The sequence below is a fragment of the Lissotriton vulgaris genome, chromosome 12 (genome assembly GCF_964263255.1).
Source record: "Lissotriton vulgaris chromosome 12, aLisVul1.2, whole genome shotgun sequence".
In the NCBI taxonomy this organism is placed as follows: domain Eukaryota; kingdom Metazoa; phylum Chordata; class Amphibia; order Caudata; family Salamandridae; genus Lissotriton; species Lissotriton vulgaris.
The window spans coordinates 10,276,962-10,294,364 of record NC_141700.1 but is presented as its reverse complement, the minus strand read 5'-3'; the positions used below and the strand labels follow the sequence as shown (position 1 = coordinate 10,294,364).

The window sequence follows — 17,403 nt, the reverse complement described above, 5'->3', positions numbered from 1 at the left end:
ATTACTATTCTAACTCCAGGGGGTGCAACAGTAGGGTAAGTGTTGGATAGTGTAGGGGTAAAAATTACTATTCTAACTCCATGGGGTGCAACAGTAGGGTAAGTGTTGGATAGTGTAGGGGTAAAAATTACTATTCTAACTTCAGGGGGTGCAACAGTAGGGTAAGTGTTGGATAGTGTAGGGGTAAAAATTACTATTCTAACTCCAGGGGGTGCAACAGTAGGGTAAGTGTTGGATAGTGTAGGGGTAAAAATTACTATTCTAACTCCAGGGGGTGCAAAAGTAGGGTAAGTGTTGGATAGTGTAGGGGTAAAAATTACTATTCTAACTCCAGGGGGTGCAGCAGTAGGGTAAGTATTGGAGAGTGTAGGGGTAAAAATTACTATTCTAGCTCCAGGGGGTGCAGCAGTAGGGTAAGTGTTGGATAGTGTAGGGGCAAAAATTACTATTTTAACTCCAGGGGGTGCAACAGTAGGGTAAGTGTTGGATAGTGTAGGGGTAAAAATTACTATTCTAACTCCAGGGTGTGCAACAGTAGGATAAGTGTTGGATAGTGTAGGGGTTAAAATTACTATTCTAACTCCAGGGGGTGCAACAGTAGGGTAAGTGTGGGATAGTGTAGGGATGAAAATTACTATTCTAACTCCAGGGGGTGCAACATTAGGGTAAGTGTTGGATAGTGTAGGCATGCGTTGTAATGGTATGCTTTGTAATGACTGCATTGTAATGACATGCGTTGTAGTGGTAGGCGTTGTAGTGACATGCGTTGTAATGGCATGCGTTGTAATGGATGTTGCGTAGTAAAAGTTTAGTTGTAAAGGTAGTGCGTTGTAAAAGTTGTGTTGTAAGTGTTGTTTCCCTACAGGGAGGTATTCAGAATTCTTAAATATGACATCACCCCCTTGACAGTGTTCGCAACTGCTAGATTCCTCCTGTCCATGTGGTACTTAAGGTGAGCAAAATTAAACAAGCATTAGGAATGCATTAGGGCTCGGGTTTGTTTTAAGTTAGAGATAATGGCATTGTAAATGGCAATGTGTTTTAGGCACTCTGCACTAGCAATCTGCACTCTGCACTCTCATTCTGCACTCTGCACTCTGCACTCTGCACTACCACTCTGCACTCTGCACTCTGCACTACCACTCTGCACTCTGCACTACCACTCTGCACTCTGTGCTCTGCACTACCACTCTGCACTCTGCACTACCACTCTGCACTCTATACTACCACTCTGCACTCTGCACTCTGCACTACCACTCTGCACTCTGCACTACCACTCTGCACTCTATACTACCACTCTGCACTCTGCACTCTGCACTACCACTCTGCACTCTGCACTACCACTCTGCACTCTGTGCTCTGCACTACCACTCTGCACTCTGCACTACCACTCTGCACTCTGCACTACCACTCTGCACTACCACTCTGCACTCTGCACTACCACTCTGCACTCTGCACTACCACTCTGCACTCTGCACTACCACTCTGCACTCTGCACTACCACTCTGCACTCTACACTACCACTCAGCACTACCACTCTGCACTCTGCACTACCACTCTGCACTACCACTCTGCACTACCACTCTGCACTCTGCACTACCACTCTGCACTCTGCACTACCACTCTGCACTCTGCACTACCACTCTGCACTCTCAATCTGCACTCTGCACTCTCAATCTGTACTCTGCACTACCACTCTGCACTACCACTCTGCACTACCACTCTGCACTGCCACTCTGCACTGCCACTCTGCACTCTGCACTACCACTCTGCACTACCACTCTGCACTCTGCACTACCACTCTGCACTACCACTCTGCACTCTGCACTACCACTCTGCACTACCACTCTGCACTACCACTCTGCACTCAGCACTACCACTCTGCACTCTCAATCTGCACTCTGCACTCCCAATCTGCACTCTGCACTACCACTCTGCACAACCACTCTGCACTACCACTCTGCACTCTGCACTACCACTCTGCACTACCACTCTGCACTACCACTCTGCACTACCACTCTGCACTACCATTCTGCACTAACACTCTGCACTAACACTCTGCACTAAAACTCTGCACTACCACTCTGCACTCTGCACTACCACTCTACACTCTTCACTACCACTCTGCAATCTGCACTACCACTCTGCACTCTGCACTACCACTCTGCAATCTGCACTACCACTCTGCACTCTGCACTACCACTCTGCACTCTGCACTACCACTCTGCACTCTGCACTACCACTCTGCACTACCACTCTACACTACCATTCTGCACTAACACTCTGCACTACCACTCTGCACTACCACTCTGCACTACCACTCTGCACTCTGCACTACCACTCTGCACTCTTCACTACCACTCTGCAATCTGCACTACCACTCTGCACTCTGCACTACCACTCTGCAATCTGCACTACCACTCTGCACTACCACTCTGCAATCTGCACTACTACTCTGCACTCTGCACTACCACTCTGCACTCTGCACTACCACTCTGCACTACCACTCTGCACTCTGCACTACCACTCTGCACTCTGCACTACCACTCTCAATCTGCACTCTGCACTCTCAATCTGCACTACCACTCTGCACTACCACTCTGCACTACCACTCTGCACTCTGCACTACCACTCTGCACTCTGCACTACCACTTTGCACTCTGCACTACCAATCTGCACCCTGCACTACCACTCTGCACTACCACTCTGCACTACCACTCTGCAATACCACTCTGCAATACCACTCTGCACTCTGCACTACCACTCTGCACTACCACTCTGCAATCTGCACTACCACTCTGCACTCTGCACTACCACTCTGCACTACCACTCTGCACTACCACTACCACTCTGCACTACCACTCTGCACTACCACTCTGCACTACCACTCTGCACTACCACTCTGCACTCTGCACTCTGCACTACCACTCTGCACTCTGCACTACCACTTTGCACTCTGCACTACCACTCTGCACTCTGCACTACCACTCTGCACTCTGCACTACCACTCTGCACTACCACTCTGCACTACCACTCTGCTACCACTCTGCACTACCAATCTGCACTACCAATCTGCACTCTGCACTCTGCACTACCACTCTGCACTCTCAATCTGCACTACCACTCTGCACTACCACTCTGCACTACCACTCTGCACTACCACTCTGCACTATGCACTACCAATCTGCACTCTGCTCTACCAATCTGCACTCTGCACTACCACTCTGCACTACCACTATGCACTACCACTCTGCACTACCACTCTGCACTACCTCTCTGCACTACCAATCTGCACTCTGCACTACCACTCTGCACTACCACTCTGCACTACCAATCTGCACTCTGCACTACCACTCTGCACTCTGCACTACCACTCTGCACTACCAATCTGCACTCTGCACTACCACTCTGCACTCTGCACTACCACTCTGCACTCTGCACTACCACTCTGCACTCTGCACTACCACTCTGCACTCTCAATCTGCACTCTGCACTCTCAATCTGCACTCTGCACTACTACTCTGCACTCTGCACTACCACTCTGCACTCTGCACTACCACTCTGCACTACCACTCTGCACTACCACTCTGCACTACCACTCTGCACTCTGCACTACCACTCTGCACTACCACTCTGCACTACCACTCTGCACTACCACTCTGCACTCTGCACTACCACTCTGCACTACCACTCTGCACTCTGCACTACCACTCTGCACTCTGCACTACCACTCTGCACTCTGCACTGCCACTCTGCAATCTGCACTACCACTCTGCATTACCACTCTGCAATCTGCACTACCACTCTGCACTACCACTCTGCACTCTGCACTACCACTCTGCACTACCACTCTGCACTCTGCACTACCACTCTGCACTACCACTCTGCACTCTGCACTAGCAATCTGCACTCTGCACTCTCAATCTGCACTCTGCACTACCACTCTGCACTCTCAATCTGCACTCTGCACTACCACTCTGCACTCTGCACTCTCAATCTGCACTCTGCACTACTACTCTGCACTCTGCACTACCACTCTGCACTCTGCACTACCACTCTGCACTACCACTCTGCACTACCACTCTGCACTCTGCACTACCACTCTGCACTACCACTCTGCACTACCACTCTGCACTACCACTCTGCACTCTGCACTACCACTCTGCACTACCACTCTGCACTACCACTCTGCACTCTGCACTACCACTCTGCACTACCACTCTGCACTCTGCACTACCACTCTGCACTCTGCACTACCACTCTGCACTACCACTCTACACTCTGCACTACCACTCTGCACTCTGCCCTACCACTCTGCACTACCACTCTGCACTCTGCACTACCACTCTGCACTCTGCACTGCCACTCTGCAATCTGCACTACCACTCTGCATTACCACTCTGCAATCTGCACTACCACTCTGCACTACCACTCTGCACTCTGCACTACCACTCTGCACTACCACTCTGCACTCTGCACTACCACTCTGCACTACCACTCTGCACTCTGCACTACCACTCTGCACTACCACTCTGCACTCTGCACTAGCAATCTGCACTCTGCACTCTCAATCTGCACTCTGCACTACCACTCTGCACTCTCAATCTGCACTCTGCACTACCACTCTGCACTCTGCACTCTCAATCTGCCCTCTGCACTACTACTCTGCACTCTGCACTCTGCACTACCACTCTGCACTACCACTCTGCACTACCACTCTGCACTCTGCACTACCACTCTGCACTCTGCACTACCACTCTGCACTCTGCACTACCACTCTGCACTACCACTCTGCACTACCACTCTGCACTACCACTCTGCACTGCCACTCTGCACTCTGCACTACCACTCTGCACTACCACTCTGCACTCTGCACTACCACTCTGCACTACCACTCTGCACTCTGCACTACCACTCTGCACTACCACTCTGCACTACCACTCTGCACTCAGCACTACCACTCTGCACTCTCAATCTGCACTCTGCACTCCCAATCTGCACTCTGCACTACCACTCTGCACTACCACTCTGCACAACCACTCTGCACTACCACTCTGCACTCTGCACTACCACTCTGCACTACCACTCTGCACTACCACTCTGCACTACCATTCTGCACTAACACTCTGCACTACCACTCTGCACTACCACTCTGCACTCTGCACTACCACTCTACACTCTTCACTACCACTCTGCAATCTGCACTACCACTCTGCACTCTGCACTACCACTCTGCAATCTGCACTACCACTCTGCACTCTGCACTACCACTCTGCACTCTGCACTACCACTCTGCACTCTGCACTACCACTCTGCACTACCACTCTGCACTACCACTCTGCACTACCATTCTGCACTAACACTCTGCACTACCACTCTGCACTACCACTCTGCACTACCACTCTGCACTACCACTCTGCACTCTGCACTACCACTCTGCACTCTTCACTACCACTCTGCAATCTGCACTACCACTCTGCACTCTGCACTACCACTCTGCAATCTGCACTACCACTCTGCACTACCACTCTGCAATCTGCACTACTACTCTGCACTCTGCACTACCACTCTGCACTCTGCACTACCACTCTGCACTACCACTCTGCACTCTGCACTACCACTCTGCACTCTGCACTACCACTCTCAATCTGCACTCTGCACTCTCAATCTGCACTACCACTCTGCACTACCACTCTGCACTACCACTCTGCACTACCACTCTGCACTACCACTCTGCACTCTGCACTACCACTCTGCACTCTGCACTACCACTCTGCACTCTGCACTACCAATCTGCACCCTGCACTACCACTCTGCACTACCACTCTGCACTACCACTCTGCAATACCACTCTGCACTCTGCACTACCACTCTGCACTCTGCACTACCACTCTGCAATCTGCACTACCACTCTGCACTCTGCACTACCACTCTGCACTACCACTCTGCACTACCACTACCACTCTGCACTACCACTCTGCACTACCACTCTGCACTACCACTCTGCACTACCACTCTGCACTCTGCACTCTGCACTACCACTCTGCACTCTGCACTACCACTTTGCACTCTGCACTACCACTCTGCACTCTGCACTACCGCTCTGCACTCTGCACTACCACTCTGCACTACCACTCTGCACTACCACTCTGCTACCACTCTGCACTCTGCACTACCACTCTAAACTCTGCACTACCACTCTAAACTCTGCACTACCACTCTGCACTACCACTCTGCACTACCAATCTGCACTACCAATCTGCACTCTGCACTCTGCACTACCACTCTGCACTCTCAATATGCACTACCACTCTGCACTACCACTCTGCACTGCCACTCTGCACTATGCACTACCAATCTGCACTCTGCTCTACCAATCTGCACTCTGCAATACCACTCTGCACTACCACTATGCAGTACCACTCTGCACTACCACTCTGCACTACCTCTCTGCACTACCAATCTGCACTCTGCACTACCACTCTGCACTCTGCACTACCACTCTGCACTACCAATCTGCACTCTGCACTACCACTCTGCACTCTGCACTACCACTCTGCACTACCAATCTGCACTCTGCACTACCACTCTGCACTCTGCACTACCACTCTGCACTCTGCACTACCACTCTGCACTCTGCACTACCACTCTGCACTCTCAATCTGCACTCTGCACTCTCAATCTGCACTCTGCACTACTACTCTGCACTCTGCACTACCACTCTGCACTCTGCACTACCACTCTGCACTACCACTCTGCACTACCACTCTGCACTCTGCACTACCACTCTGCACTACCACTCTGCACTACCACTCTGCACTCTGCACTACCACTCTGCACTCTGCACTACCACTCTGCACTACCACTCTGCACTCTGCACTACCACTCTGCACTCTGCACTACCACTCTGCACTCTGCACTACCACTCTGCACTCTGCACTACCACTCTGCAATCTGCACTACCACTCTGCACTACCACTCTGCAATCTGCACTACTACTCTGCACTCTGCACTACCACTCTGCACTCTGCACTACCACTCTGCACTACCACTCTGCACTCTGCACTACCACTCTGCACTCTGCACTACCACTCTCAATCTGCACTCTGCACTCTCAATCTGCACTACCACTCTGCACTACCACTCTGCACTACCACTCTGCACTACCACTCTGCACTACCACTCTGCACTCTGCACTACCACTCTGCACTCTGCACTACCACTCTGCACTCTGCACTACCAATCTGCACCCTGCACTACCACTCTGCACTACCACTCTGCACTACCACTCTGCAATACCACTCTGCACTCTGCACTACCACTCTGCACTCTGCACTACCACTCTGCAATCTGCACTACCACTCTGCACTCTGCACTACCACTCTGCACTACCACTCTGCACTACCACTACCACTCTGCACTACCACTCTGCACTACCACTCTGCACTACCACTCTGCACTACCACTCTGCACTCTGCACTCTGCACTACCACTCTGCACTCTGCACTACCACTTTGCACTCTGCACTACCACTCTGCACTCTGCACTACCGCTCTGCACTCTGCACTACCACTCTGCACTACCACTCTGCACTACCACTCTGCTACCACTCTGCACTCTGCACTACCACTCTAAACTCTGCACTACCACTCTAAACTCTGCACTACCACTCTGCACTACCACTCTGCACTACCAATCTGCACTACCAATCTGCACTCTGCACTCTGCACTACCACTCTGCACTCTCAATATGCACTACCACTCTGCACTACCACTCTGCACTGCCACTCTGCACTATGCACTACCAATCTGCACTCTGCTCTACCAATCTGCACTCTGCAATACCACTCTGCACTACCACTATGCACTACCACTCTGCACTACCACTCTGCACTACCTCTCTGCACTACCAATCTGCACTCTGCACTACCACTCTGCACTCTGCACTACCACTCTGCACTACCAATCTGCACTCTGCACTACCACTCTGCACTCTGCACTACCACTCTGCACTACCAATCTGCACTCTGCACTACCACTCTGCACTCTGCACTACCACTCTGCACTCTGCACTACCACTCTGCACTCTGCACTACCACTCTGCACTCTCAATCTGCACTCTGCACTCTCAATCTGCACTCTGCACTACTACTCTGCACTCTGCACTACCACTCTGCACTCTGCACTACCACTCTGCACTACCACTCTGCACTACCACTCTGCACTCTGCACTACCACTCTGCACTACCACTCTGCACTACCACTCTGCACTCTGCACTACCACTCTGCACTCTGCACTACCACTCTGCACTACCACTCTGCACTCTGCACTACCACTCTGCACTCTGCACTACCACTCTGCACTCTGCACTACCACTCTGCACTACCACTCTGCACTACCACTCTGCACTACCACTCTGCACTCTGCACTACCACTCTGCACTACCACTCTGCACTCTGCACTACCACTCTGCACTACCACTCTGCACTCTGCACTGCCACTCTGCACTACCATTCTGCACTCTGCACTCTCAATCTGCACTCTGCACTACCACTCTGCACTACCACTCTGCACTCTGCACTACCACTCTGCACTCTGCACTACCACTCTGCACTCTGCACTACCACTCTGCACTCTGCACTACCAATCTGCACTCTGCACTACCCTCTGCACTACCACTCTGCACTACCACTCTACACTACCACTCTGCAATACCACTCTGCAATACCACTCTGCAATACCACTTTGCAATACCACTCTGCACTACCACTCTGCACTACCACTCTGCACTCTGCACTACCACTCTGCACTCTGCACTACCACTCTGCAATCTGCACTACCACTCTGCACTACCACTCTGCACTACCACTCTGCACTACCACTCTGCACTACCACTCTGCACTACCACTCTACACTACCACTCTGCACTACCGATCTGCACTCTGCACTACCAATCTGCACTACCACTCTGCACTCTACACTACCAATCTGCACTACCACTGTGCACTCTGCACTACCACTCTGCACTACCACTCTGCACTCTGCACTACCACTCTGCACTCTGCACTACCACTCTGCTATCTGCACTACCACTCTGTACTCTGCACTACCACTCTGCACTACCACTCTGCACTACCACTCTGCACTACCACTCTGCACTACCACTCTGCACTACCAATCTGCACTCTGCACTACCACTCTGCAATACCACTCTGCACTCTGCACTACCACTCTGCACTCTGCACTACCACTCTGCACTCTGCACTACCACTCTGCACTCTTACCACTCTGCACTACCAATCTGCACTACCACTCTGCACTCTACACTACCAATCTGCACTACCACTCTGCACTCTGCACTACCACTCTGCACTACCACTCTGCACTCTGCACTACCACTCTGCACTCTGCACTACCACTCTGCTATCTGCACTACCACTCAGTACTCTGCACTACCACTCTGCACTACCACTCTGCACTACCACTCTGCACTACCACTCTGCACTACCACTCTGCACTCTCAATCTGCACTACCACTCTGCACTACCAATCTGCACTCTGCACTACCACTCTGCAATACCACTCTGCACTACCACTCTGCACTCTGCACTACCACTCTGCACTCTGCACTACCACTCTGCACTCTGCACTACCACTCTGCACTCTGCACTACCACTCTGCACTCTGCACTACCACTCTGCACTACCACTCTGCACTACCACTCTGCACTCTGCACTACCACTCTGCACTCTGCACTACCACTCTGCACTCTGCACTACCACTCTGCACTCTGCACTACCACTCTGCACTACCAATCTGCACTCTGCACTACCACTCTGCACTCTGCACTACCACTCTGCACTACCACTCTGCACTACCAATCTGCACTCTGCACTACCAATCTGCACTCTGCACTCTGCACTACCACTCTGCACTCTGCACTACCACTCTGCACTCTGCACTACCACTCTGCACTACCACTCTGCACTCTCAATCTGCACTACCACTCTGCACTACCACTCTGCACTACCCCTCTGCACTACCACTCTGCACTACCACTCTGCACTACCACTCTGCACTACCACTCTGCACTACCACTTTGCACTGTGCACTACCAATCTGCACTCTGCACTACCAATCTGCACTCTGCACTACCACTCTGCAATACCACTCTGCACTCTGCACTACCACTCTGCACTCTGCACTACCACTCTGCACTCTGCACTACCAATCTGCACTCTGCACTACCACTCTGCTCTACCACTCTGCACTACCAAACTGCACTCTGCACTACCAAACTGCACTCTGCACTACCACTCTGCACTCTGCACTACCACTCTGCACTCTGCACTACCACTCTGCACTCTGCACTACCACTCTGCACTACCACTCTGCACTCTGCACTACCACTCTGCACTACCACTCTGCACTACCACGCTGCACTCTGCACTACCACTCTGCACTCTGCACTACCACTCTGCACTCTGCACTACCACTCTGCACTCTCAATCTGCACTCTGCACTCTCAATCTGCACTCTGCACTACGACTCTGCACTACCACTCTGCACTACCAAACTGCACTCTGCACTACCAATCTGCAATACCACTCTGCACTCTGCACTACCACTCTGCACTACCACTCTGCACTACCACTCTGCACTACCACTCTGCACTCTGCACTACCACTCTGCACTACCACTCTGCACTCTGCACTACCACTCTGCACTCTGCACTACCACTCTGCACTACCACTCTGCACTCTGCACTACCACTCTGCACTCTGCACTCTGCACTACCAATCTGCACTCTGCACTACCAATCTGCACTCTGCACTAGCACTCGCACTCTCAAACTGCACTCTCACACTGCACTCTGCACTACCACTCTGCTACCACTCTGCACTCTGCACTCTGCACTACCACTCTGCACACTGCACTACCAATCTGACATGACTTCCCTGCGCATCACCCTCGGCCACGTGAGCACCATGGGCAGGGGGGCAGCCTCCGACTAGAAGCAGTGATAAAACATGGTGAACACCCCTCGGGCACCAGACAGCATCACCGGCGGGCAGAGATATCCGTCGCAATTGGAACACAAATGCAGCCCTTTCGCTGCACTCTCACCCAGGGGAATGTTCTACAGACACAAAGGGTAGGGCACAGACGCCACCAGACACGGCGGACTCGTGGAACATTAATGAAGTGACCTAGAGGGTGAGGATGGGATACTCCGCTACTATCGAGTTCGTACAAGAACAAGATTACATACGAAAAACAAACAGCACAGAAAGCGATCACTTTCGCTATCGCAATTGTTTAAAAAAAAAAGATCTGATGCATGTGATTCTCTACATTGCTGGCCGGCTGTTCATGCGCGCACACAGAGCTGAAGGGAAAAAAAACACAGCAGTGCACACGCTCTGCATAATGGTGAACGCGCCCACAGCATCTGGATTCCATTACAGCACCTCCCTGACAGCTCCTAATTAAGATTAATGGACGGCCGTGCGCGAAACCCCAGAGAAAATGCCAAAAATGGCCGACGGAAATTACAGATAGCCTATCGCGTCAAGGCTACTACAAACACAGCACAGCAAAGACGAATCACTATGCAGATGGCATAAAAACTAAGGAATGTTTCTTGCCCGAGCCCTAAAGAAACTTTTTTTTTCTTTAACAATAGGCGCTCGGAGCTCCGCCCCCGAGCCCTAAAAATGAAAGTCCTCAAACTACCGCTCTTGTAGTAGCATAAATATTGTAATACATGAGGTTCTTACAAATAAATGCTGAAGGACTGTTCATTGTGTGCGCCATTTTAAATCATGTAGATCCTTTTTATATTTGTAGTTTCACAATTTTCTTAATCATGTTATGAACATACTATGTTTTAGGACTGCAATGTACTATTGCTTAAATTTCTCCATTTTAACCTGTAAATGTGTATATATGTCTTTTTATGGTTTTTAACCGATAAAAAAGCTTTTTGACTGACTGTTAAACAGATTACTTTAAATACTGTTTTCCTTTACATTATTTTTAATATGGGCGATGTGTGAGAGTCTATTACAGACATTTAGCAGAAAAACGGTTCATTTAGGACAGGACTCACATATGAGAGTTGGGAGGGTGGCACAGAGAGGATTCGCAGCATTGTTACTGAGCTGCTGCTGTGTTACAATATTGAAAACACACATCACTCTCCCTGAATATTAGCTGTAAATACATTTTTAATTTGGAGGAGTGTGCCTATGAGCTCTCAGTGGTCTGGCCAAGGAGGGCATGAAAGATCTGAAACCGGATCCTAAAGTCAAAGCCATTCTGAACAGTGGCACCCAAAATATGTTTGGCCCCGGGCCCCAGAATCCTTAAGATGTCCTTGAGCCGGCTGATCTCCAGGGCCCGTCCCGGGACAATGTCACTTAGTCCTCAAAGCCTCACCCTGGCTCCCTCTCCAGGAAAGATGGAAGGGGGTGGCATCCTCATCCCAAGCCTTGCAGTCAAGTGGCGACCGCTCGCCAGGTTCCCTTCTTCCAAGCTGGTGCTGTTGACCCATCTGAACCAGGTGCAGTCAGAGAGGAGGACAAACAGCACGATTCTGAAACACGAAAACATTTAAGGACCAGTTAACACGGGTAAACATCCACTGTAGACTTACACTCGAAAACATAGACAAACAAGCATTTGCAATGCAACAGATCTCGCATTTGCGAGAGTTTAAGCTATTGGCATTGTAAATGACAATGCCTTTTATTTATGTGTTTTCAAAACCAACACATATATAAAAGGCATTATAATTTCTAATGCCAATAGCTCAAACTCTCGCAAATGCGAGACCACTTTCATAGTGGCCCCGCCCCTTTCTGTACATGTGGCTCGCTGTAACCTGAATGCGGCAGGAGCGTATAGAAAGGGGCATAGCCACTGTGTATGTGAAAGCATGGTATGGGGGCTCTCACTGCGAGGAAAAAAAATGTTTCGTAGCGCGGCCGCTAAAGTTAAAGCAGACAGCGCTGCCAAATTAAATAAATAAAGAAGTGCTGCGGGCTACTAAAGTAAAGAAAGAAAGAAACGCAGCCGCGATAGTTAAAGTGGCTGGATATTAGTAAATAAAATAAAAGCAGGCGTTGTGCTGCTTGTAGAAAAGCACGTAATGGGTGGAATAGGAGCAAATAATTGATGAAAATAGTGCTCACAGCCTAGATAAAGCAGGTAGTGTAACAATACAAGTAAAAAGTCCAGTCCTCATGGGAGGTTACAAGTGCAGACAAGGCAGTACCAAGGAGGGACTACTAAGCCTATTTATGAATCAAAAGCAACGATTTCGAAAGGACAGTAACAGGAGCCAATTGAAAAGATGGATAGGAAATGGGCAAAGCTTCAAGTCCCCACCTGAATACAGCATGCCTCACAGCGCAGCGCATGCGCTGCCCAGGCTCGACCTAAAAACATGGCTGCCACAGTATCTCAAATATTGAAGCATCACCCAACAACAAACACCCAAATGCACCCCCAAACATTTATTCCCACCTGCAGTAGCGGTGGAGTCCGAATACTAAATGAACCTAATTCTGTTGAGTTACGAATTTTAGATTTGGAAATTCACAACAGGCTGATTTGTGTAGGGTTATATGTTCTGACGCTTGGTAGATATGTTGGCAGTCGTTGTTTCAGAGTGCCTGGTTTTCCCTTCTGTGGTTTCACCTTTTGTTTTATTCTATTTGAGTGATTTGTAAAGCCGGGTTACACTCTGACAGGATTGCAGCCCTTGGAGAAAAGAACGTCTTCTATACAGGTGTCCAAATACAGGGCCATATTATCAAGAAAGGGCGATACATTATCGCCGCTTTTATCGGCAGGAAACTGCGGCTAAAGCGGCGATAATGGGCTTCATAATAGGCCCTTGTGAATTCCCATAGAAGCCCACGTTCTGGTTCTGAACAAAGGCTTCAGGGAGCCTGAGGGGATTCCAATCTCCTCGCGCCTTCAAAAGGCTTTGTTTTATTTTTTAGAACATTCTACCCTCTAGTGGCAGAATGTTCTAATAGCCTTATAGCCCTTCGTAGCTGGGCAATACTGGTTGTTAAAGTCCCTCTCCCTTGTTAAAGGCCCTCGCCTTCGGCTCGGGCCTTTAACGCTGGAGAGGGCCTTTAATAGCCAGTATAGCCAGCTTTGGCGGGCTAAAAGGCTATAGTAGTGGCCGAGGTCTAGTTGTTGAGAGAGGTTTTGCCGTTAGTCTGAAAGTCTTGCTCCTGTGGGAGTTGCTGAGGCCTAGCCTCTGAGAGAGGTTTGTGGTCTGCTGGCAGTCTCGCTCCTGTTGGAGTTGCTGAGGCCTACCCTCCGAGAGAGGTTTGTTATCAGTTGTGGATCTTGTACCTGTAAGGCTTACTGACACTTAATCTTCGAGATAGCCTGTAGCTTTCTGGACAGAGTCCATCTAACCCGCTCTTTTTTCCCCACCAGGTATCTGTGCAGGCCACATGTGTGACGCTGACCGCCATGAGTGTGGACCGCTGGTATGTGACCGTCTTTCCTCTGCGCTCTCTACGGCAGCGCACCCCGCGCGTGGCGGCTGCGGTCAGCCTGGGCATTTGGATAGGTAAGGAAGGGCCCTGGCACGGCCTTGATGACTACCCAGTTTCCATCCTCACACCTCCACTTGCTTCCCTCCCTCCCTCCCTCGCTAGCACTCTTTTCTCTTCTCTCTCTCTTTCACTTATGTGGCTATCCTCCCTCTCTCCATCACTTTCCATCTTCGTCATTGTCTTTCTTCTATTTCACTGCCCTCCCTCTTCATATCTCTCTCTTTTCTTATCCACTTGTATCTTTTTCTTCTTTCTCTCACTCTGTCGTGGTTGCTTATTCTCTTTTTACCCCCTATGTATTTCCCTCTCCATCCTGTTTCTGAGTCTCTCCCCCCACCCTCCCCCCCCCCACCCTCACCCTCACCCTCCCCTGAAGCTGCTGCTCGTGTCCCTCCTTCCAGCTGTCTTTTCTGGGCGCACGTGCTCCCCTCGATGATGTCTCCCTCCCTGGGTTTGTGTTTTGCTCCTTTGCCCCCTTCCTCCCCTCCACACACATATCTCGGCCCCTTGACGTCATTAGTCAGGGGTCTTCAAGGGCCTCATTCCGCCTCTGAAGGGGGCAGTGGGCCGCCTGGCTCCGGGTCACCCTAATTGCTAGAAACAAATGAGCAATTATCCAATTATCAATCAGGATCCAGGAAGGGACGAGGCACGAGCTCGGCGCCCATTAGGGGCACGTTGTACGTGGCGCACGCGACGCTCTCCCGCCCACCACGAGGACTTGAGAGGAAACAGAGGGGAGGGCTCCCTGGGAGGGAAGACACGATTAAGGGGCTTATTTACACGGGCTTTATCACCGCTTTTTTGGCTTACAAAGCCAAAAAAGCATAGATAAAACCAGCGCCCTATTTACAAGAGGGTGCTAACATGCATAATCGCATGTTAGCACCCTTTTCCCCAACGCCTCCCTTTGCATCTCCGATGAGATGCAAAGTGGGCGTCACTGGGCGTACCCCGGATGGACTACCTTGTAAATATCGCTGACGTTTACATCGCCATATTTACAAGGCAGCCCACATGATTTTAGCACACATTAGATTTTGGCAAAAACAGACGTTTTCACTAAAATCTAACGTCTGCTAAAATTCTGATTTAGCCATCCCTAACATAGGAGGTGGATTATGCTGATACAACTCTGTGGGTCGTATCAGCAAGGTTATCACCCTTTTGCAGGGAACATCGATGGAAAACCAGCATTGCTCCCTGCAAATGGACGATGACCCCCCTATCTCTGGAATCTTTATCACCCTGGAGTAACACGTTGTTAATTACGCGCTACCAGGGCGATAAATACCAGAGATGGACGGTGATAATAAAACTATCGCTCAGCACGGCCAGCAATAATCATCGCTGGCCATTGTTAATATGCCCCTAAATTATTATCTGTTATGGGAACATGTAAGGGTCTGTGTGGGGCCAGCTCGTCCCCTCAGAGATTGTGTCCAGAAGTTACAAAGAAGAAGACGCTAACGTCTGTAGTCAGGTGTGGCCCAGGTGTGTTTTTGGGGTGGTTGAGTGTGTAAAGGGGCTTTCGCCCCATGTTTGTCACACCTGCGTCACTAGTGGTCACCCTTGCTAGGTCTCTGTGAAGGAATTTGAATCACAGTAACACACACCGTACCGTCCTTGAGAGGTGGGGGCGTGGAGAAGGCCTGCAGGCTTCCTTCAAGTCAATAGGTGGTCAGAAGGCACTGCCATTGAGTGCCACAAGCTCTGGTGTACCCCAAAAATTCTACCATCTCAATAAGTTGTTGTTGAAATGCTGCCAGAAAGGGTGGGGCACGATCCTGAGTAAAGGGGGCAGTTTGGGCACCCGCCACCTGCAGAAGGGTTTCTTGGTAGGAGCACCGACAAATTGTGGGTCAAAACTGGGTGATCTGGATAGTGCATAATCAAACAAAATGGCAGCCTGGGAGTAGTTCTCACTGGGCGTTTCGGGCGCATCTGAATTCGAGCCATAGGATTGTGCTAGCATGACCAACTCCTAAAATCCTGCCACCGCCATGGAGGGCAGGACAGCACCCCACTAAGGAAACACAACCCCTCTGAAACAAGGATCCCCTTATTCAAACGTGTTCAAACTGGATTCACAAATATTGCCTTTAACACAAACACTCCCACTCCAGTCCAAGGAGGAAGACACAGCTCAATCCCAACTTTCACCCCCAATATTCAAAACAATTTGTGGGATCACCGACCACGAACATTCAATCCGCCCACCCCATCGACTTTAGAAACAATATGAACAGGAGTGAGTACCTGGGTACTTGATTCTCTCCACGCCTTGCTGCTATCAGACTCGGGCCAGCCGTGGTCCGTGCAGGTGAGGGGGGATTTCAAAGGACGATGGCGAGGGAAAATGAATTATTTATTTAATTTTCCCTCGCCATCGTCTGTCGAATTCTCCCTGCACCCGGCCCCACCGCCTCACCTCTCGTACCTGCACGGGCCGAGGCAGCTCAGGGCATGTCCTTCTGCTCCTAGACTGTGGGCATGCTGTTCTGTGGTTTGACTGTGGGCATGTCCTTCTGCTCTTAGACTGTGGGCATGCTGTTCTGTGGTTTGACTGTGGGCATGCTGTTCTGTGGTTTGACTGTGGGCATGTCCTTCTGCTCCTAGACTGTGGGCATGCTGTTCTGTGGTTTGACTGTGGGCATGTCCTTCTGCTCCTAGACTGTGGGCATGCTGTTCTGTGGTTTGACTGTGGGCATGTCCTTCTGCTCCTAGACTGTGGGCATGCTGTTCTGTGGTTTGACTGTGGGCATGCTGTTCTGTGGTTTGACTGTGGGCATGTCCTTCTGCTCCTAGACTGTGGGC

The 17,403-nt window shown here is 50.6% G+C and overlaps 1 protein-coding gene across 1 annotated transcript in view; it reads left to right on the top strand.

Moving 5' to 3' along the window:
• The window catches only part of KISS1R (KISS1 receptor), a 241,624-nt gene that overhangs the window by 154,247 nt on the left and 69,974 nt on the right, over positions 1-17,403 (top strand). The window contains exon 3 of the mRNA XM_086946308.1: positions 14,465-14,600. Coding sequence (XP_086802434.1) covers positions 14,465-14,600 — 136 coding nt within the window. The remainder of the gene's footprint in view (positions 1-14,464; positions 14,601-17,403) is intronic.